This window comes from Calypte anna, chromosome 1 (assembly GCF_003957555.1).
Source record: "Calypte anna isolate BGI_N300 chromosome 1, bCalAnn1_v1.p, whole genome shotgun sequence".
Taxonomy (NCBI): Eukaryota; Metazoa; Chordata; class Aves; order Apodiformes; family Trochilidae; genus Calypte; species Calypte anna.
This window is the reverse complement of record NC_044244.1, coordinates 6,346,148-6,370,011: the sequence shown is the minus strand read 5'-3', so window position 1 is coordinate 6,370,011 and position 23,864 is coordinate 6,346,148. Positions and strand designations below refer to the sequence as shown.

General features: G+C 36.2%; 1 protein-coding gene across 2 annotated transcripts in view; it reads left to right on the top strand.

The window, feature by feature from the left end:
• The window catches only part of UPF2 (UPF2 regulator of nonsense mediated mRNA decay), a 63,559-nt gene that overhangs the window by 26,034 nt on the left and 13,661 nt on the right, over window positions 1–23,864 (top strand). For both annotated transcript variants that reach the window (XM_030451064.1, XM_030451054.1), the window contains 11 exons: window positions 3,351–3,459; window positions 4,713–4,826; window positions 6,025–6,141; window positions 8,982–9,167; window positions 9,692–9,895; window positions 10,497–10,772; window positions 12,406–12,589; window positions 16,279–16,418; window positions 18,218–18,322; window positions 19,261–19,359; window positions 20,119–20,286. In XM_030451064.1, coding sequence (XP_030306924.1) covers window positions 3,351–3,459; window positions 4,713–4,826; window positions 6,025–6,141; window positions 8,982–9,167; window positions 9,692–9,895; window positions 10,497–10,772; window positions 12,406–12,589; window positions 16,279–16,418; window positions 18,218–18,322; window positions 19,261–19,359; window positions 20,119–20,286 — 1,702 coding nt within the window. The remainder of the gene's footprint in view (window positions 1–3,350; window positions 3,460–4,712; window positions 4,827–6,024; window positions 6,142–8,981; window positions 9,168–9,691; window positions 9,896–10,496; window positions 10,773–12,405; window positions 12,590–16,278; window positions 16,419–18,217; window positions 18,323–19,260; window positions 19,360–20,118; window positions 20,287–23,864) is intronic.

The following is a 23,864-nucleotide window of genomic DNA, read 5'->3' as shown; positions in this document are numbered from 1 at the left end:
AGGCACAACAATTTAACCCAGAAAACACAAAACTGGTTTTGTGTTTGAGGAGTACTGCAGACACTGTAAAATCAAAGGTGTTATGCAGTGTTTCCAGAGATCATTATTACTCCTATTTGGGTCGAATAGATTGGGACAAATGCAGGATTTTTCAAGAGAGAAAATTTAATTTGACAAAGAGGGAGAGTTTTTCCTCAGCTAACTGTAGATTACTGTTAGAATACAACATCACTGAACTGCTCTGTTGAATACTTATGAATGGATTGCATTTACATTTTCAGCTGCAATTTGAACCTCTGACCAACAGAACAGAAAGCCTTTTTAAAAGATTTTTTTCAGTGCTAGTACACAAGCAGCTTTCAGATTTGCATTGAAGAATTGGTTTAAAACTAAGTATTAGCCTTTTAATTCAGTCTGCAGTCCAGTAGTTTCACTGGGGATTTAACCCATATTGCTCACAGCTTTAGGACATTCATGTGTAATTCTTTGCTACCTAACCAAATAACCTTCCTGTACAGATGCACTTCAGTTATTTTTAAGTGCATACTGCTGTATTGTTGAATTTTTTCAAATTCAATATGAGATGTTTAGAATCTCTTTTTAGGCTTTGAATTCTAAGCAATTCTAGACAAATTCTGTACAGTAAGTAGGGGTGGTGTGGCTTCTGGGTTTTTTCTTTTTTGCTATTTCCATCTATAGTGATCTATGAAGTTGCAAGTTTGCTAAGACCTCTCTTCATCATATGGAAATTTTTAGCATTATGGTTGTATATTCTAAAGTCAGAAGTTAGCTGCTTCTTGAGTGTTAAATAGTTTTGAACATTTTAAATTAAAAGTTGTAAGACTCCTGTATATCCACTATCTTACAGCTCTTTATCTGGGAAGTCCTCAGTAGCAAGGTTTGTTTTCCTGTTTGTTCAACTGAACTTGACTCACCAGTGTTTCAGTGGCCTGTCTCATTTGAGGATGAACTTGAGGGATGTGCTTGAGATAAGGAGTTTGTCATGGCCAGTAAACAAAAGCAAAAAATGCTTATCTACTATCATGCCAATTCCACAGAATCATTATCTTCCCACTGAGCATCATAGGTGACAGTTTGTATCTGTTCAGGCTCTGGGAATACTCTTTATCTGGTTTATGATGATGCTTGTGAGGCAGAACTTCTTTCCCTTTTGCTGCATTCTTTAAGCTATCTTTCTAGTAGAACCCCAATTAATAAAACAAAATGCCTCCTTCACTCTTTCTGGGTAGAAAATTTTGGATGCACCCATTCTAGAGAGATTACAATTAGAACTTTATGGAGTGAAGTCTTTTTTTTTTTCTTTTTTTCTATAAACTAACATAATGAAATTCTAAAAAAAAAAACCACAACCAAAAACCCCCCAAAAAACAACAACAAAAAATAGATATTTCATTGAAGTGCAGTCCATGTGCTCCAGAGATCCAGAGTTGACAAGGTATCAGTCCAAGGTATGCAGTCAGAAGGAGTGAGTTTTTCACTGTGGTAGCTTATATTCAGAGTGCTTAACAGAGCTGTAAGATAGGGGACATACAGGAGTCTTACAACTTTTAATTTAAAATGTTTAGAACTTCAGAGAGTAACTGACCCATCCCAGTGTTAGGAAGAACTTTTTCACTGTAAGGGTGACAAGACACTGGCGCAGGCTGCCCAGGGAGGTTGTGGAGTCTCCTTCCCTGGAGACATTCAAAATCCACCTGCGTGTGTTCCTGTGTGACCTGTACCCTGCTCTGGCAGGGGATCTGGAATAGATGATCTGAGTTAATTTCTGCCCCCTTCTCAAGAAAAATGCTTTAAAAGACAGAAAACTTAATTAGATCAGTCTTCATGCAAGTACCAGTAGATGGTGCCACTGATACTGCAATCTCTCCAGTTCTGAACACGAATTTTTTGTCTTCTCTGTGGGAGAGGGAATAGATTCAATCTCTTGATTGCCAATTTCACAGTAATTGACTCGAGGCTTTTCCTTATTATATTTCACCTGTTTAGAAATGTGCAGACTTAGTATTCTTCCCCATGAAGAAACCTTTTGTGTTCTGTGTGGGAATAAAAACAATGTGCTCTAAGACTTGAATTTTCCTCCTGGTATGTTCATTTTACAGAGATGAAATTGTTAGCTCTGAGCAGGCAGGTACTTTTTTCAGACCAGAATAAAACTTTCTGCTGTTTGTCTTACAAGAGATGCCAAACAGAAATTCACCCAAAGCAATTTGTTTAGTTTAGCATATGTGTATGAAGAGACTTCTGCTTCTCAAAAGGGGTAATGACTAAATGCTTAACAACATTTTAGTAATTGACTGTGGTCAGTCACCCTTGTCTGTGTGTTCCAGCAAGCTTGAAAAATGTAAATACTGCTGCAGTTATTGATTAACAAAAGAGAATAAAACCTGTTAAATAGGTAACCAGGATACCTGTAATGTTTCACCAGGAGTTTTATGTATTATCAGGAGGCTGTTAAGCTATTTCTCTTTCAGGTAGTATATTCTGATGCTTGTAGTCCACAATTAAACACATTATTATCTCAGTGAATGGATATTAAATGTGACATGGTGACATGGCAATAGAAGAAGGGAGACAGTTTTGTATGCTTTGCTTTGTGGTTTTTGTCTTGATGCTCTTACAATTTTCCTTTGTGCCCAGGCAAGCTCAATGTACCAGCTGTGCTTCTAGATTTTTTTTTCCTGCAGAATCTTTTTTTTTTTTTCTTTTTTTCTTTTTTTCCTTTTCCCCAGCAGTAGGGAAAATCTTAATCCTACATCTTTTGTCTTACATGCAGTTTGTCACTAGAAGCATGCAAATTTAAGGAGTTTCTCTTTACCTAAAAAGAAGCTTTGTTCTACAGTTCATCTTCTTACAGCATGAACTTATATTTTGATAACAAAACAAAACTTTCTTCTTCATCTTCTTAAATGAATTTTGATGCCTGTAGTACAGTTGGTTTCTTTGCATTTAAAAGTGATAAATGCACTTTTATACAAAATAACTGTGCTATATTGGGTCCTGCTACAAGATGCCACAATCCAGGTTTAAGGGCATTTATCCTGTTTCTTCAGCCAGATACAGTCTCTGATGGAAAGAAGCAAAGTATAAATTAAGAAAAACACATGGACCTCCACAGTTCCTTAAGGCAAACACATGACATTGTGAACTGGCTATGAAAGCATGTAATCAAGGAAAGAGAAAAGAAATTAAGGAAAATTCTATGTAGAAAACTTCTAAATACTACCATTTGTGGGAGTACTATTGGGCATTTAGGGAAAGGAGTTGACCTGTCACATTTTGTCTGTAACATACACTATTGTTACACGTTTTATCATCTCCTTTGTTTGCAGGTTGGATTTGCTACCATTTTATGCAAGGCTGGTTGCCACATTGCATCCCTGTATGTCTGATGTAGCAGAAGATCTTTGCTCCATGCTGAAAGGGGATTTCAGGTTTCATGTATGTTTTTATTGGCTTAGTTTTTTCACTTTCCAGTTACTCAATCTGGCAACAGTCACCTTTTGGGGAGAAAGTAACATTTGATAGTAATGTTGATGCTAATTCTGAAATTCAGTGACTCAATTTAGAACATTTATTTGTCATCTGAGCAGGTTTGTTCTAGAATACTAGATCTGTAAACCTTTTGCATGTATAAAGGCAGACATATAAGTTGTATTGTCATCCTTTGCAGTATCATAGTGATTAAAATTAACTGTATGCCAGTTACAACAAATGCTCTGAAAAATTAGAAACCATGTAACTGTAGTAAGAGGTTTCTGTTAATTAATAACTTACAATGAGTTGGTTCTTATTTTAAATGTAGTAACAGGTCCTTGCTACAAGGTTACTGTTGCAGTTATAGTGGTTACTACTGGTATTGTAGTGCTTAATTCTAAAAATGAGTTTTTATGATTTTCATCAACCAAGATTATCTGTGCCTCATGATATTTCAGTTTCATTTCTTTCTTTTGTTGTTTCATTTTTCTACATTTTGTGATAGAATTGGCTATAGTGCATAGTGATGACTCCCTCACTATTTTCTGAATTTTCTGGCACAGGTTTTAAATTTTTTTTTTCTAATATTGACATTGAAAATGTGTATGAATTACTCCAGCTTCTTTGAGCCTTAATTATACTAAGATAAGTATTGTCAGAAAATAGTTATTTCTGATACAGAGAAGTTAAATTTTGTATTTTGCTCCACATGATTATGTATAGAAATAGAGAAATTTTTTTTTGTCAATAAAATTACACTGGGTGTTAGTGATTTTAAACACACATAAAAAAAAAAGGGGGAAGGGGAGAAAGTCTGCACTTTATTAAACCTGACTTGAAAAAGCTGTCAGTATGTAATATTTCCTTAGAGACTGTACCAGTCCTATTGATAGAGACTACTCCTTGATTTTAAAAATGTAGACTCAAGAATTCTTGACCACCACTTCACTGAACCAAAATAGGGATGGCCAGGTCATAGCTGTAGATCTGTTAGAGAACTTAATTATTTGAGGTTTTTCTGGGTGGTGAGGGGTGGGAAAATTCAAAAGAAACAAGACTGGAGCAAGACTTTTACAAAACTTGGGGATAGGTAGAGCGTAGGGAACCAAACAAATATCATATACATCTGAATTCCCAAGCTTATCAAGCACATTTAGGTGAAAGCAATTTATAGGAGATTTTTGAAAGCCTAAAACAAATGCTGTTTTCTTTTTCAGGTAAGAAAAAAGGACCAGATCAACATTGAAACAAAGAATAAAACTGTAAGATTTATTGGTGAGCTTACCAAGTTTAAGATGTTCTCCAAAAATGATACTCTCCACTGTTTAAAGGTCAGTGTTGTGGTAGACCTGTACTACTGTATATGCTGCTAGAGTATCCCCATCCTATTTCCCTTCATATATTTATTGCTACTGTGATCTGTTAATTCATTGTATATGATGCTTTGAACCCTGGTGTATTTCTGCTGTGTGCAAGGAAGTTTTCAAGGCCATTCTAGAAGTTTTAATGGAATTAAAAGACATTCTAGAGTGTTTTAATTTTGTGATGATAAGAATATATTAAAATGAACTTCCACCTTTGGACATAACCAAATTGCTAATTACTTTCTTTGGAAAGCAATGGTAGACATTTTTCACTATCTCATCTGCTGCATATTGCAGAACTGGAAGTGAGCTTTTCATTGTGTTAATATAAAGTAATATTTTTACACAAAAATCAACAATAAAAGGGGAGGGATGCTGACACAGAAGGCTTTGCAGTGATGCAAGGAGAGTATTTCATTCCACCTTATAGCAGGTGCTTTTATTTGTTAAGGTCCAAGTCTTTATCAAGCACAAATATCTAGGCATGTCATCTCAATTTGCATGCTGATAATCATTCAAGTTTATCCTTGACATTAAGTCCCAAAATAAAAAAGGGTTTTAAATAAATGTGCCTTATATAAAAGGTGGTTGAAAATTCACATGGGTAAGAGAACTTCATCTAGGAAGAGTTTCTGTTAATTGATTCACTAGGTATTGAAGATGAATTCTTAAAAAATTGTACTTAGTTTTTCGTCTGTTATCTATAAAGTACTGTAAAATGCAAAGCGATTAAGTTTTAATTATTGCTTAACTTAAACAATAAGATTAGATGTGCTTTGAGGTTATTGTGCCCTTGTGCAGTATTATTTGGTGGTTTTCCAGTCTAGCAGCAGGAATTTTAAAGCAAACAAGACTTGAGTTGGAAGGGGTATGGAACAATTTATTGTGTTTGTTTTAATATTGTAATCTTATGCTAGGCTTAGGAAGCATCCTGTTTTTCAGGTTTATGGAGCCTAAATGTGGGATCCAGACTGTTCTTAGTACTTTTTAAATGAGATTAATAATTTGGATGTTGTTAATGTCTGATCAGTGAAATGAATTTGCATTTTTTTCGTAAAGAATATGGAACATCACAGTAGCATAAAGTCTGGTAGGTATAGCTTACTGTTTTCTGCAGTTCAGAAAGATGTTTAACATGCTATGTTTTTATATCAATATATACCAGATGCTTCTGTCAGACTTTTCTCATCACCATATTGAAATGGCCTGTACTCTGCTGGAGACCTGTGGACGATTCCTCTTTAGATCACCAGAATCTCACTTAAGAACCAGTGTTCTTTTGGTAAGAAAACTCATCAGGAAGACATCACGTGTTATGAAACTGATTATTCCTTTATTTTCTGGCTCTGTTACATGATCTGACCATAATGATGATTGTTAATAATCCTTTATCATGAGAACTCAGAGAGGATAAAGTTCTTGATTCTTTAATAAAAACAGAGACAAGTATAAGAGGGGAGTGAATCAGTTTCCATGAAAACTTGCCTCCTCGTTGTGTTCCATAGGGTGAAGTCCTGAGCTCTCTTGGTCCAATGGACTTCTGTCATCTCATTATTTGTAACATATCCAGTGTTGTCTCAGGTCTGAGATTGCACCTGTGTGAGGAAAAACTTTCTGAAAATATTCAGGAGTACTCCAGTTGACCTATAAATCTGCTCATGACTTAAAATGTAAATAAAGAAATAATTTTCTGAAGCAAATAAAGCTATTGCTTTAGAACTATAAAGAATTCAGAGACAGGGCAAAAATACAGGATGAGAAAGACCATAGTAGCTGTACTTGAACACACCTGAGGTACTATTTGAGGGAAAAATGGTAGTGAATGGAACTGGAGATAAAGTATTTCAACTGGAGGTGAAGACTATTGTAAAATAAGTGGTTTCTTTGCCCTATATAATGAACTGGGGTTCTAAATTTGAAAAAAAAGTTTATGAAGACATGAGAGAAAGGGGGTTTAGAAATAGAGATAGGTAATTAAGGTTAAGACTGTTAATTAAGGTAGGAGTTAAGTGGTATCTGTAAGTCTAGATAAGCTCTGGCAAGGATTTAAAAATAACAAGGATTAGATTTGAGTCTTTTTTAGTGTATGAATGTGAGCCCTGAATAATACATTTACTGGCTTGAAACATAGTCCTAAAACTGTGTCTAGGGCAAGAGGCTGAATCAAACATGGTTGAAATGCTTCAAAGGTACATACTAGCAAAGGAAATTGTGTTAAATTTGAAGCAGCTTAAACAGATAGGGACCAACTAATAGGCCAATTTGTTGAATTAGAAGTCTGACTTGATCTCTGCAGGGAGAATAAAGATGTGTGTGTCTGCAGTAAAGGAAGTAGCTGCTACATTTGGAGGAAAAGAGGGACATAGTTTGCCCTTCTGGAAGGCAACAGGTTGTTTGGAATCTTTTTTTAGACACACAGCTTTTAGGCTGTGAAACACCCCTCTCATCTTGACAGGTCTTTGCCTTGAAACTTTATCCTCTCTTCTCATTGTATAGAGTTAATGGAGGAGCCATGGTTGCATGCTTGGGATTTTCTAAAGGTTTTCCAGTTGATGTGGTTTATCATTAAATATACTCCTCTCCCTAATCAAGTCTGCTTCCCCTGAAAGTACTATTCCTTATCTTTAAAAGATGTTTTGATGCTTTGCATTTTTTCATAGTTGATAAAAATGTTAGAAATCAAGAAAAGTTTCATGACTTTACCAGACTGACTACTTCTAGTCTCACGTACTACAGAAGTGCTGGTTTTTAGCTGTACTGCTGAAATCTGCTGGATAAATGCTAAATTTGACTTAACTGTGAAGTATGAGACAGACACAAACACTCTTCCAATAACTGCCTAAAGCCTCACAGAGTTTCATGTAAGTAGGTGTTCCTTTGCATTGAGGAACCAGAAGAAGATACAGACAGCAAATATTTTGGAATATCTACCAATTAGGATGTAAAATAGGCTAAATAGTTTCATGGTCTACAACTATCTCAATAAATGCATCTTCTAATGTTGCCCTGTTGAAGCTGTAGAGATTACTTTTGACTTAAATAGTGTTGTACAAATTGGGATTGAAGGCTTATGGTACCAATTAGTGTGAACTACAGAAGATAACTCTTCCCAAAGCAAACTAATAAGGCTCTTGTGGGAAAAAAAAAAAATCTAAGTATCCAAATCTAAGTTCCAAATCTAGTTGATATAATAAGTGACTCTTAGGGGTAGAATTAAGACCTGTTGACCTAAATAATTATTTGTCTTACTCTTCACTGTTGATGGTATATGATGTAGTAAGATGGCAAACAGGCTGCATGTCTCTAGAGAAAATATTACATTGTGCTGATGTACAAGAAATTCATAGTTAAGAATGGATTTTTAGTTATTAATTTTCCCTTTTAAAATGCTCTATAAGAGTGCCACAAACTTAGTGATACAATTTGACTTAGTCTAGAGAAATATTTAATGATCACATTGTGGTTTTGTGGAACTACTGGCATGTATTTAAACATGCACAGTATTTGAAGATTATTAGGGTGGTGCATATTTTTGTTGATTATTCTTCTTGGAAAGTCTTTTTTAATTCAATGTCCTCTGCCATTTAAATATTTAGCCTAACCTAATTTGGCTTTAGGATTGATCTTTTGATAAATTAATTGTTTGAATTAATGCTTTGGAAAGAAGATCAGGGTTGTCTTGATCTATGTTTCTGTAATGTAATGATGCTAAAATGTTGGACTCTTGTGTTATGATGTTGTGGTCTTGTTAAAAGAATATTTGCAGTTTTGGTATTAAAAACCTTCTGATGAGTTTTTAATCCTTTTGACTTGGACAATTGTGTCAAATTGTCTTTTTAAGCTTTAAGACAAGATAAGATCACTTGTATTTATAAACAAAGAATTTAACCTACATGATGGCTCATTTCTCAGGGTGACTTCTTTTATAGAGGGATTTGAAACTGGGGGAGAATAATGTATGGTCAGAGGCTGTGACAAAGCAATAATTTGTAGACCTTCTGTCTCCATCCAACCTCTTACCTTCTTTTTTTTGCAACCTTCTATGTTTCCTTTATCCAAGACTTCATTGTAAAAACCTTAGTGTATCAACATCCTTACCTGATTATTTGGTTTTATTTCCAGGAACAAATGATGAGAAAAAAGCAAGCAATGCACCTAGATGCACGCTATGTTACAATGGTAGAAAATGCCTATTACTACTGTAATCCTCCTCCAGCTGAAAAAACTGTGAAGAAAAAACGTCCTCCTTTGCAGGAGTATATTCGAAAGCTTCTTTACAAGGACCTTTCCAAGGTCACCACAGAAAAGGTAAAGAGATTTTTCATACAGAATTTACTGGGAGTGGTGTAGTATTACCTTTCAAAAGGCTTGGAGAGGCTTAATTTTTAAAATTTATTTATTTTTTAATTGCTAAGGAGAATGATTGGGGTTTTTTGTCCCTGATTGTTAAGTTAGTTAATTTCTTTTATTGTAAAGCATGGAATCTCCAGTCATGGACCTGCATGTTTCACAGTCATTAAGTGCTGAATAAATAAAGAATGAAATAATCATTGTGCTAAGTATCTTAAAGAGTAAAAGAGTACAGTGAAATGCAGACAGGCAAGGAAATTATGGAACAAATTTGGACAGCTTGATCAGTTAGAGGACAGCAGCTGGATTACATCTATGAAGCTTTCCATAGCTATTGCAGACCTGCAGAATGCTTGACAAAGAGAATGAGTTTGTGAATGCTTTCAGGGATTTCATCCCAACCAGGAGAGAGTGGAGGTGACAGTGAATATCTTGATATTTTGCCCACTAAAATGTTAAGCTTGTCTTAAAACTTGGTCTAGGTCCTGAGACAGATGCGCAAGCTGCCTTGGCAGGATGCAGAAGTAAAAGACTATGTTATATGCTGTATGATCAACATCTGGAATGTGAAATATAATAGTATTCACTGTGTAGCCAACCTCTTAGCAGGGTTGGTCCTTTACCAGGAAGATGTCGGAATCCATGTTGTGGATGGAGTGCTAGAGGATATTCGACTGGGAATGGAGGTAAAACAACCAACATTTGTGTTAAGCAATGTTCCTCTACTTATGTTGAAATAAAAACAGTAAAATAATCATGCAGAATCCTTGGATTCTGGATTTTTATCTGGTGACTTCTCCTCCTATCTTAGTTGGTGTGTTTTGTGTAGGTTTTTTTAAGTAAAATAAACACAAAAAAAAAATTTAAAAAAAACCCACCACCCCGCCCCCCCCCCAAACAGAAACTCCACAATGCACCCCCAAAAAGCAAACAAACTGCAAAGATTACAGTTTATTCTTGCACAGTATAGACAGATTCATGCAACTTCAAGTAACTTTGCAAACTAGTCCATATCTTGATAGTTACAAGAATTCTTTAGGCAATGACAAATCATCATAGATTTATAATAAAGTATATTAAATATATTTGAATTTCATAATAACCACGAGTTGGCCAGCTTTCATAAATACCTCCAGTATTTTTAATATTTAATTTCTCTGTAATTTATTGTAATGAAATTCCAGCAATTTAAGATAAAATTTAAAAAGCCAAAACCCCCCAGTCTTTCACCAAGAGTCTGTTGTATCTACATGATGCAATGATTATTTTATTTTGGTTTTTATCAAGGTTAACCAGCCCAAGTTTAACCAGCGGCGGATCAGCAGTGCCAAGTTTTTGGGGGAACTTTACAATTACAGAATGGTGGAATCAGCTGTTATATTTCGAACTCTCTACTCCTTCACCTCATTTGGTGTGAATCCTGATGGCAGTCCTAGTCCACTGGATCCTCCAGAGCATCTCTTCAGAATCAGACTAGTCTGCACCATCCTCGATACCTGTGGGCAATATTTTGACAGAGGATCCAGCAAACGAAAGCTTGATTGCTTCCTTGTATATTTTCAGGTATTTGAAAACTAAATTTTATGTATTTTTGTAGATTTCTTTAACCAGCCAATGTAGATGTCTGTTACATATTTCCTTTATTGTTCTTTAGTGCTGTAATTTTTAGAATCCTGTCTGTCTGAGAGCAGTTTTATTTTAGTGATGTATATAATCAGTTATGTAGGTTTTACTGTTCCAATAAACTTGCAGTACACTGGGTTATGAGTTGGTTCACTGAAGAGTTTAGGTTCCCTCTTTCAGAGGGTCTCAGCAACTGGAAAAATATCTGGCAGAAGCCTTGTGGATTCCAGCAAGAGTAAATATCAAGTCTTTCAGTTGGAATGGGACAGCTCTGTGTAACATCACATCCTAACAATGACTGCCAAGAAAGCAGCTTTGCAGGAATACAGCCAGGACCCCTGGGCTATGTGAACATGCCACAAAGTTCTGCACCATTAGGGTGATGGAGACCAGCAGCATACTGGGATGTGTTGGCAGGGGTGTAGCCAGCAGATTGAGCAAAGTGAGTTGGGTTTTCTTTCTTCTCATCCCCACCTCCACCCCTTCTTTTCCTCCTTCCCTTCTGATTGGCACTTGGGGGGCCACATCTGGCACTGCTTCAAGTCCAGGGCCCCCTGATAAAATGAGAGGAGAGACATCAGCACACTGAGCTGAGCCTGGAAGAACTTGTGACCCAGTGAAAGGATAAGAATGGTCACAAATTGCAGCAAGGAAAGTTCTGCAAAACTGGGGATGGAAGATTTCATAATGGGAGTAGAACAGAATTGTTTCCTCTGAACAAATGTGGAATTCCAGTCCATGGGTTTACTGCTAAAACTCTTTGGGCTTATTTTCTTTTTCTTTCTGGTTCTGTCTTTACATTATACTAAAACAAGGATATTAAAAATTAAGGTGAAGGTAACCTTCTGGATGCATATCCTTCACCTTTACATGTAAAATGATTTTTTGAAGTACAGTGTGTTTCTATTTTTAAACATAAATTTAAACATAAATTTGTCAGTATAGAAGTAATCATGTTCTTGTAACACCTTAAAATTTCAACAAGCATTTCTTTAGACCATGTCACCTTTTAAATAGTCATTCATTCATTTTCAGGTCCAATTTTTGTAACATGTTTGTCCTTACACTGTGCTTTTAGGTCCTCTTAAGAGCAGCATTTATTTTTTACAGTTCTGTTGTAAGGGGTATGCACTAATTTATTATAAAGCAAACTGATTAGGTCACTTCATGCTAGCTGCAGTCCTAAAGCTTTTTGTGCTGTTTCCACACTTTTTTCCATAATACTCCTTTGGGAGAACTAATTTTCTTGAAAATATATGGAGGAAAGAATTGAAGGGTTGCCCATTGTTAAGTGCTCACCTCTTAGAAAGAATCTACCCTTAGAAGATGTTTTTTTTGCTCAGTCTTCGTACTTCTTCAAGTTACTAGGAAAAAAGGAGTGGACACTTTGTAGTATCCAGTGTTAGCAACCAGTATTTAGTGATATCAAGATTCCAAATAGTTGTATGAAATGTATGAGAGTAGGGATGTGAAATCTTCTGCATTTTCTGCTGTACTAACGTGGCATTAAGAGCTTTAAGTGCAATAGTTTATAAATACTGATGTGCATATAATTTATTATGTTGTGTTCTAGCGTTATGTTTGGTGGAAAAAGACTCTGGATGTTTGGACAAAAGACCACCCATTCCCTATAGACATAGACTACATGATCAGTGATACACTGGAACTGCTGAGACCAAAGATAAAGCTCTGCAGTTCTCTGGAAGAAGCTGTAAGACAGGTGCAAGACTTGGAACGAGAATTCTTAATAAAATTAGGTAAGAAAATGTGCAAGGGAAACAAAATCTTTTTCACAATTCTTTTATTTCTTAAAATCATCAGTTTGATGATGGTAATAGGGAACTATTGATATTGTCATGATATGATTTTTAATTTTCTCCCATTAGAAATGGTTTTGTAATCTCTGCATTTTTCTGATCACTGTAGAGGTCAAACAGAATCCCCCCAACTAAAGTGATGGTGTGTTTAGAAAAGGTCAATATAAATACTATCAGTATAGCAGTATTTGGAGAGAAGGAGAGTGTGTGTGTATGTATATATGAATATGAAGTAGTATGGTGCAAATTATGAGGAAGAAACTTTATTTAATCACAAAGATCTGGGAACCACACTCTACTAAAAGGAGCATATCTGCACTCAGTTACTGCAGCCTGGTGATTGCTGATGAAAACCATCATTTTGATAGAATGGCTGCCTGTAGCTCTGTCTTCCTTCCTCAGGTCTGGATTTGAGTAGAACTGCTGTGTCAAAGTAAGCATTAGAGTAAAATTACATTAAAAGAGAATGTGTTTTGCTTCTAAAATGCTGTCAGGTACTTTGAGCCCTATGTCTTACCCATTTTGAATGGGTTGTATATTTCAGTAGAGGCCAGAGGATTGTTTGCTTTTTATGAATTAGAGCTTTGGTTGGATTTTGAAGTTATTTTCTTCCTAAAATTTATCTGTTGGCTAGCTTGTGTGCTAGCTTGTAGTTGCTGCTAAGACTACAGTGATGTATGTATATTTATAAATCTTACTGTCTTAAAAATTAGTTACTTTGGGGAGAAAAAGGTTGGACTTACAGCACATCTCGGTTGACAAAATACTGGGTAATATCTTTCTAAAACTATTATCATTAACCTTTTAAACTTTAGTACATATCAGTTCTTAAGAATTATTGGATACTGCTATGCTCATATCTCTGTAAATCAAGTTATTTTCTAATATTCCATTTTTATTTGAAGACAAGCTTGGTCATGAAAAGCTTTTATATGTAAATTTTACACTTTCTAAGTGTTAATTATAGACTCAATAGCACTTCATCTAGTTAGACAAGTTCAATTTTTAATTATAATACTTTAATCCAGTGGGATGAGTACATGCAATTGCCAGGTGGAATGCTTCAACCTCTGTTTTAGGAGGCATTTGTTTTAATATGCCATTTGTTTAATTGACATGTCTTAGTTACCCATGTGGCAACTGAAAAACAGCTAAAAAATTCCTTATGGTATGATATAAATTCCTATCTTCTATGATCTCAAAATTATAACCAAGAAGTAGTTTACCCACTAGCTATATGAAATGTAATATTCTTTTGAAAGATACTTGTTGCTTCCTTCCTACAGATCAGAAATTCTGTTCTCACCACTTGAAGTAACTGAGCCCCTCAGTACAGTTGAGGGGAATGTGGTCATTTTATTTATTGTGCATTTTGTTGGGTTTTTGGCATGAGCAAAGCCCATCAACACCACAGCCTTTATAAAGGGGAATTTATAAAGGGCATTGCCAGGTGTCCTTCCCCAAGTGTGTTGCTTTTCTTGATACTGATACTACTTGCTATTAAAAATCAATATAGAGTGGGACAGTTCCTAGTCCTCCTATTTGGACTATTCAGAGGTGGTCTCAGGAAGGTTGTCTTCTGCTTTTCTGACCTTTGAAGTTTATGACAGGAGGTGCAAGCATATCTGAAGGCAGTGAATTTTTAATACTTTTAGCAAAAGCTCTACTAAAACTTCAGTTCTTGATCAATTTGACCTCACAGTTCCTCAGCCCGTGGACCCTAACACTGAGGGGGGATTGTGCTGAGCACCATGATGGATGTTTGGAGAAAAACAAACTGCCCTTTATCTGCCTGAGATGTAATTCTGGGCAGAGCAGTGTGGGGTGACTTGTTGCATGCAGACCTTGAGCTGGGGACTGGCTATTGGTTCCTGGGCTGCTCTGGTGATTTTGTACTGCTGGGAAGATACTGAGTGATTCAAAAGAAACTCTTAAAAAAATTTGTGCTGCTCCATGATTATACAAGAGCATAGTGTTTATAAATAGGGGAAAAAATGCTTTGAAACCTCTGGAATATGGATGAGGAAGCATGTATGTGTGTGTTCACACTGAACTGAAATCCTCAGTAAGTGCCATACAGCCATATATATATATATATATATATATATAAAAATATATAGTTCACTTTATTTCTGAGTTTTGTCTTATATGAGCACAACTGAAGATCTACCTCCTCCTGAAGCTGATCTTTGTGATTGCAGTAAAAATTTGGTAGAGACCTGGCTGGGTGTATCTGTATATTGCATCTTAAAAGTATGTGTTTAAAAACAAAAAAAAAGTATGCCCTGAACCACTTGCATATTCAGAATCTGGCATCTTCTTAGGAATTGCACTGCACTGCTTTTGTTATTTGCATATGGCAAACAGGGAGTCACAGCTGCACAGAACTGATGTGTGCTTTTGCTGTCCATAAACCTTTAAACTTAATGGCTGCCCCTGAGCATTGATGGTGTGAAGCCCAAATAGGAATGAGTGCAGAGTAACTGTCTTAGTAAAAAATTTGAAAAATAATCTGTCTTAGATCTGCTGTGTCATAGAAAGGTGGCATCAGCATTGCTTTCTGGTAGCCCAAACCATGATCCTCTGGAGGATTAAGTGGCTTTGTAAATTCATGGAAAAAATTAAAAGAATGTATGAGAGCAACAGTATGTGCTGGAAGTTTGTTCTTTTTCATATTGCATGACTTAATTTTTGCAATAGCTCTTCTCTAAAAACAGATCTACATTTTTTTCCTGCATCAGAACCTTGCACAATTCTTAAATATTTTCTCTGAAAACAATTCTCATTGAAATCTGTACCAAAGAGTAAATTGGACACTGAAGCACTGAAAGAAGCAGAAACTTAGTTTTCATTCCTGTGGGAATGGTAGGAATAAAGGGCATTCTGTTGAAGGATAACTTAGAGAAAGCAGAGATTTAGGGAGCTGTGCTTGATACCTTACATTGAGTAAACTAAAATGTCTTAAGGGACAGCGGTGGCAAGCAGGTCAGTAAGGAAAAACTGTAAGATGAACCAAAATTCAATGAAAGAACTGCCAGTCCTGGCTGCAACTAAAATGAACACATCAGACAGTACTTCTGGAATAGACAGATTTCCTGAAGACTTTACATAAGAGCCTACATAGGTTTTAAGTTCATCTGTGGTACATTAGGAAAGAGTAAGAAAGGGTTTATTAGAGGCTGAGAAAACAGTTAACTCTTGATACTGTTGACTGACAGTAGTGTGAAGTACTGGCACTAAGACTGCAGAGCTTTGAGGTCTCCTGGGTTCTGCTGGTTTTGTAGGGCATCTGTATTTTAGTGCTTACACCTCACTGTGTGTTTCTGTAAGGTGGCACGTTTAGTTTGAGGATATTTTGAAGCAGTTTGCACAGTTCATCTTCTTGGTTGCTGTTTTATGTGAGATTTTAAACATTCTTCATAATGGAGATTATTACCTGTTATGAGTAAGGTAACTACATAGAAAATATTTTGTTTGGAAGTCAAATATTATAACCCATTGGAAGTTTTAGTGTTCTTTAGCAATGGAGTTTTGAAGTTTTCACATATTACTTGAGTGGCTATATCCATCCTAAAGTTCTAATTCTGTTCTACTTCCTTGTTCTAGTTCTCTTTTTTTCCAAATTTCAGGAATTGTGAATGACAAAGATTCTAAAGATTCCATTACGGAAGGAGAAAACCTGGAAGAAGATGAAGAGGAGGAGGAAGGTGGAGCAGAGACAGAGGAACAATCTGGAAATGAAAGTGAAGTAAATGAGCCAGAAGAAGAGGTGAACTTAATAATTTACCTTGCCTATACTCAATATTTTGATTACTCATTGCTTTCTGTAACCCTTCTGTGTCACAGAGTTACCAGGTGAAATGTGGCTATGCCCAACCCAGTCAGTACTTGGTGGATATTTGCATCCCTGTTTTGTATATATGGAAAACTGAACACAGAGTTTCTGAGGCTTCTTCCAGAGAAACCACCACAGAAACTTAAACCTGACAGATTTGCTCAGGGTGTGTGCTGCTTCTCAGCAAAATGATGCCTTCAGTTTTTTGGCATGAAAACACTTTCATATCATTTTTCTTTATCTGATGTAGAAGCAAGTGTATTGACTAGATGTCAAAGCAGTCATGTAAGGAAAAATAACAGGTGTTCAGAGTATGCCTGTGTAATATCAATAAATAAAAGATTTATGGAGCATAACATCCTTCCTTGTTTACTGTGCCAGTAATCTTTTGAATCAAAAATGTTGGAGCCAATAAAAAAACCCAGACATGTATGTGGAAATTTTAACTTGTCACTATGACACAGCAGAGTTGACATGATAATGGTAGTGTTACGGGAAGAGGAGTTTAACAAAGAAATAGGAAACATTTTTTCTCCTAATGCATGTGTTGGTTGGCTTACTAGGAAGCTTTCTTTCAGCTTATGCCTCTCAGCATTAAAGCTTCTGAAGTTCATCTAGATATGTGCCCTTAGCCACAAATAATTAGAATCATAAATGGGTGGGGGGTGGGGAAAGAACCTCTGGAGATCTTGTGCAATGCTCCTTGCTCAAAGCAAGGTCTCGTACAGCAGATTGCCTGAGGTAATGTCCAGTCACATTTTGAATATTGCCAAGGCTGGAGGCTCCACAACCTCTCTAGGCAATCTGTTCCAGTGTTTAAACACCATCACAATAAAGAAGGCCTTTTTTCCTTAACATTTAAATACATTTTGTTTCAACTTTTGTTCATTACCACTGAGCACTACTGAGAAGAGAGTCTCACTCCCTCTTTGCTCCTTCCCTTCAGGTATTTATACACATCAAGAACATCTCCCACTCCACTCTGGGACTCCTGTTCCCCCCAGCTAAACAATTTTCTCTCTCAGTCTCTCCTCCTCTGACAGGTCCTCAATCCCTTAATCATCTTCATGGGCAATTGCTGGTTGGGCTGTCTCCAGTATGTCTTTGCCTCCTTTGTACTGGAGAACCCAGAATTGGGTGCAGACTCCAGATGCCTTGGCAGTGCTGAGCAGGCAGGAAGAATCATCTGCTCTGACCTATCAATAGCACTTTTTCCTGATGCTTCCCAGGATGCAGTCAGCTGGCTTTGATGCAAGCATGCATTGCTAGTTCTTGGCCAGTTTGTGATGCACCAGGACCCCAGGTCCTTCTTTGCCTACCTGCTCTCCAGGTGGGCAGCCTTTGTCCTGCACTAGTGAAGGAGTTTATTGCTTCTCACATGCTGGACTTTGGCAGTTCCCTTTGCTGATCTCCAGGAGTTCTTGTCAATCCATTCCTCCAGCTTGTTGATTTCCCTCTGAGTGGGAGCACAACCATCTGGTGTATCAGCCACTTCTCCCCCTGTTCTGCTGTACATAGGTGAAAATGTCAGCTAAAACCCTGTGAGTTCAGACAAGCATAAAATATGAAGCATAAAAACCAAATTTATTAAAGCTGAACTGAACCAGGATAGGATGGGGAGAGGGTAGGAAGGGGGCAAAAATACATATGAGGAATCAGATGCAAGTGGTCTTTTTTCTTTTAAAACAGCCAGAAGTTACTGTTTTCAAATTTTAAAACATTGACTATTTCAGGAGGGCTCTGACAATGAGGAAGAAGAAGGTGAAGAAGAGGAGGAAGAAAACACTGATTACCTGACAGACTCCAATAAAGAAAATGAAACTGATGAGGAAAATACAGTATGTATTTTTGCTCTGGATAAAATAAACTGACTTTTGCATCTTTGGTTTTCTTCACTGGCAGTTTTTTGCCAGTGCTGCTCATAACATATTTGGGAAAACACAGCAAGAACACTCCCTGTTGTTCTTTGAAATTTTGGAGTTTGTTTGTGTATTTGCAAACTTTCATCATTACCTTCTGAAAATGTTTATGCTGTCAGCTTTACTACAACATGTTTTCACAAGACTGTGTGCTTTCACAGTTAGCTAGACTGGGAAAGATTGCATAAATTATGCTTTTGCAATGCCAGCAGTGGTAGCAAACTGATGCAGTACAACAGGGTAAACTAGTCAATTTTCACTAGGTACCAAAAGTGTCAAACCAGGAAGTGCAAAATTCCTAAAATACAGATTTAGGATTGGTAAATTATAACATCTGTAGCAAAAAAAACCCATCCATTTGAACCTGAATTGCAGTTAGATAGTAAGGAAAGTTATGATCTTTATATAACAATGCTTCTTGTTACTGACTTCAGACATTTTTGTTTCATGTTGTGGTTTCCAAATACTGAAGGATAATATTTTTCTTGGAAAGACCATCTAACTTAATGGACTTAATGGAAAAATTGGTCAAATTAGGTGTGGAAGGGTTAGAGACTTTTCTTTGTGTTTTCCATATCTAGAATGTGTGCATATGCATCTGTACACATATGCTTGTATGTCAGTATTCAGAGGGGCCAATCTTCATAATAATTGATGGAATAAACATTAGAAAATAATTCCTCCCGAAAATAATCCAGTCCAACTTTTTAATAAAAATTTATTTTTTTAAGCTTTTGGTTATGTAGGATATGGAAGCAGTAAGGATATTTTCTCCCTTATTTCTAGGCTTAACATTTGTAATTTTTTATTTAATGTAATGGAAGTTTATTTGTTTGGGTTTTTTCCCATTGCAACAGGAAGTAATGATTAAAGGAGGAGGACTTAAACATGTCCCTTGTGCAGAAGATGAAGACTTTATTCAGGCATTGGATAAAATGATGCTGGAAAATCTTCAGGTATAAATATTTATTTTCTTAAATTAATGTAATTTGCTCTACAGCTAACTGTATTTGCTTTGTTTTTTTTTTAAAGTAAACACAAGATTAATGTAGAGCTTACCATACCAAAGATGTGGCCTGTTATCTAAACATGTTAATTGCAGAGAAGTACCTTTTAGTAAAATAGCTGTTAATTGTATTGATTGTGTATGTGAATATATAGCATGCTGACAGATCTTTTTGTTTGTTTGTTTTAATGAGTAGTAAGTACATCAGATACTATGCAACACTTCCTGACTTTTGCAGCACTTCTGACTCTCTTTCTATATCCAGGTCTGGGTTTTAATATGTTTAAAGTGTAGCTGTATGTAAGTTACTTAACCCTGAAGTCCTGTCTTTTTTTCAGTCCCATCTGAGAAATAAAATCTAAGTACTGAGGACTGCAAGTCCTGTATGAGGAATGTGTTAATAATATGCCACCAAAAAAATATAGAATGTAGAATGTCTATTCTGAAGCATATTTAATCAAGTCTGCACTTTTTTTTTTCCTTTCAAGATTAAGCTACCTAAAATTTCTTTGAAATTTAAAGTGTTCCATCTCTGTAGCTTTCTTCTTCACAAGGAAAATGTTATAAACTCCTGTACATTATTTGTGTATTGCTCTCTTTTCTTGGAAGGTTAAAACTTTTCTCATTCATAAAAATACAAATATTACCAAACTGACTGCCACTTTCAGCATCTGATCATTGATAGAGTTTCCTTTTTCTTTTCTAATAGCAACGGAGTGGAGAATCTGTTAAAGTACATCAGTTGGATGTTGCCATTCCTCTCCATCTCAAAAGTCAGCTGAAGAAGGGTCCCCCACTTGGAGGTGGGGATGGAGAGTCAGAGTCTGGAGACACAATGCCATTTGTCATGTTAACACGAAAAGGCAACAAACAGCAGGTAGGAGTGCACACAAGTTGGAGCTATTGCTTAAATATAGAAATAAAATCCATTCACTTCTCTGAAAGTTGCACTCTGACTTTTGAAGCCACAGGGGCTTTTAGTTTCTTCAGAACTTAGGATACAGGCATCTTAATTTTGATAACCAGAAAGTAACATATGTATTATTTTTTTTAAAATCCTTGGTTGTTAATAGAAATCATGTAGGAAAATTCTGTGGTTAAATTATACTGTTGCTAATTACACTTTGGGATTACATCAGTGGGACACTGGAATGTTTTGTGTGTATTTTAAACACAGTTGCTGAAGATGAGTGTTTGCATTTGGTGGACTGCCACTGAAAGTTGAAAGAAATAGAAAAGAAGGAATACTCCAGAATCTTCAAGATTCTAAAAGTTCCTCTGAAAACACATTCAGCTTCAAATCAAAATAGATGGGTTTTGCTAAATTCCATTTCCTAAGTAATTGCCACTCTGTTGAATTTGTTCAATTTGGAAAAAAGCCATTATCTCTGAAGGCTTTTTAGGAGACTCCTCCAGAATGCACTGAGTGAATCTGTCAGAGAAACTTAAATGGAAATCATGTTGATAAAACAAACAAACCCCTTCTTTCATGCAGCCAAGCTATACATTTGTCTTGGCTCTTTTCTCCAGTATGTTTGAATTTTCCTGGGCCAGCAAATGCATAGTATACAAACCAATACCAAACACATGCTACATGCATTGCTCATATGGTTTAGTTCTTTACAGAAACTTTTTCATTTTAGTTGTGTAAATTGATGATGAAAGTGAATTACTCTTGTGACTTTGTGGAAAGCAAAACCCAGGCATTGTTTTCTTCCATGCATCTGTGTTTTCAAGTATTTATGTCTATGTCAACCATGCCATCCTGTTGTTTTTCTTCTGTCATCTGAAGAGTGACAGTAATCTAACAGTTCAGGTACATAAAGCTGAAACAGACTTTTTCTTTCTCTCTGTGAAGCACAGTGTACAAGTCTGTGTAGAAAGTGAGGTCTCTTGAGCTAATGAGTGTGTGTGATTCCAGTTCTGGTTTTAAACCTTGGTAGTCTTTTTAGAAAATCCTTTGCTATGTAAGTGTTAGGAAGGTGTAAGTGGTGATACCTGTTTGAGTGGGCATATACATGCTTGCATTCAATAATGATGATTAACTGATTTCCTTACTACATTTGGTTATTCTTTTTTCCTGGAACTTGAATGCTGTATACAGAGTTCTACAGAAGTTTTGAGTGGAGACTGTAACTGGTATTGGGCTGAAAATGGATTTAAGAGATCTCAAAAAACCCACCAAACAAAAAAACAACCAAACACCAGAACCCAAAACCAATTAAAAACAAACAAACAACAAACAAACAAAAAAAACCCTTGGTGTTTGGATGTTTCAGGATAATTTACTGGGAGTATCTGTAGTGACCAAGCAAGAATGGCCAAAGTTACCAAAAGAAAGTAGAACTTGTTCAGGAACTTTCCCTACTCCTCCCCCAATATTTGCTTTTGGGAGTAGTCTCTTCCTGCCAAAACTCCTCTCAGTGTTTCTAGAAATGTAGAAAACAGTTACTTTACAGACTGCTTCAGTTCTTGAGTCAATGAAAGGCTTCTTTGTCCATGGTTCTGTATTCAGAAAAAAATATGTCATAGTAGTCAGTTTTAATAGAAAAATGAGAGGAAAGAAGAGGTGGAGTTGAAAAGAAAATAATTATTCCTTTTTATAAGAACAGAACGTGCACAAAATCTCGAAGTGATGGAAGCATATTTTACTATTAAGTTATGGCTGTAAACTTTTAGCTTTTTAAGAACAGTGAAAAGGACCTTGCAGACAACCTGGATGCCTGTAAAGTAACTTCTTATCTGCACTGTCACTGGAATTGATAAGCATCAACCTCATCACTTGCTATGTTAGCATTGGTTTGGTCTCTCTGCTCTTTGTTAAGAGTGCTGCTGAAACTTGAAATCTTCATTGTGAGGAAGCACGAATGAAAGTGGAATTTGCTGTGCTTTCTTCAGGATGACCTGGTGGTCAAGGTCCAGTTTCTTAATGCTCTGTTCCCATGACAGCTTTCAGCCAGATTTTAGTGGGACATAAACAGCTATTTTTGCTTTTTAAACAGTGCAAAAACACTTGATTTCTGCTTGCTAAGAACATACAGCCTGACCCAATAGTCACTTCAGGCTGATTATATCCTTTTTTGTCACAATGATTTACAGAAACAGGCAATAGCAAGGATATTGGGTTAGAACAGTGTCTTACAGTAGAATGTCTGGACTTTTTCACTTGTCACCAAGGAAGTTGCATGACAAAACTGAATGTGGCTACTAGAAACCAAGGCTGTGGCATGATGACTTATCCACAAGCCATGGGAGAACAAGGATAAATAAATAAATACTGACATGATCACAAGACTGAGGTCTGTCTAATATTGTTTGATGTATTTAAACTGTCCAAGAAGATTTATAGCAGGTGGATGTGAACCAGGGTGAGATTTAGACAGTATAAAGGAAGTCACATAGGAGCAAAAAATTTGGTAATTCCCAAGACAAAATACTTCCTTTCATTTGAAAGATCTGTAGAACAATTTCATAGAAGAACAGTAATATCCATAGAATTGTTGAGTCTGCCCTTCAGTGTGAAGTTCTTTATCACAGTGATGTTTTTATCAAATCTCCAATATAGTTTGCTGAATGATCATTTTTCAGATCGTTCTTCAGTTTACCATCTGGTAAGTCTTTATGTTCTCTCCCCATCTTTATGAGGTTTCCAATATACCTCTTCAGTGTTTACAAATCAGAAATGTTTCATTTGCTCAGAAGACATCACACCTTTTTGTAATTGTCATCAGTGATTTGATTTCAGATGGCAATCATCTCATTGCCTTGAGATACTGACTCAGTGATATTTTGTTAATTACCAGTCTGGGGTTTTTATGTTGCTTTTGTTGGCACATTTTTTCTACTTTCAACATCATGTCTGAAAACATCTGTCAATCCCACTAAGCTGATAAATCCATAGGACAGACAAAATATAAGAGACATATTCAGATTGAGGAGGAGCTAAATGGCAAAGCTAAGGAATGATTTTTGTCATTAAATGCTGCTGATAAGTTAATTTTTTGTGTAGTTTGCTTAAAATTCATTTGACTGCATGGGAACATTCACAGTCTGCTTGGCAGTAAGTAACTACAGCTCACTTTTCTGTTGGAATTCCAAGAACTTTCATTTTTATTCTTCTGTATGCACCTTAATAACAAGCTTGTTTTTACCTTCAGTACAATATCCTATTACCCTCTCCCCAGGAAAAAAAATCTTTTGCCTCATTTGTCTCAACTGAAAAAAATCTTCTGGTTGATAAGATTTCACTGTACCCCACTTTTTCTCAAGTCTCTGTCAAACTGTTTTGAACAGTTAATTTTCAAATGCTGCATCTGAATGCTTGGGGTCTTCTCACACTCACTATTCATCTGCTGCTAGTGAGGCACCACTATGTAATAGATACCTTGTGATTTCTTAGCAGTCATTGCATTAAATACTGACCACAGGCAGTGAGGATTTTGCTTTTACTGCTTC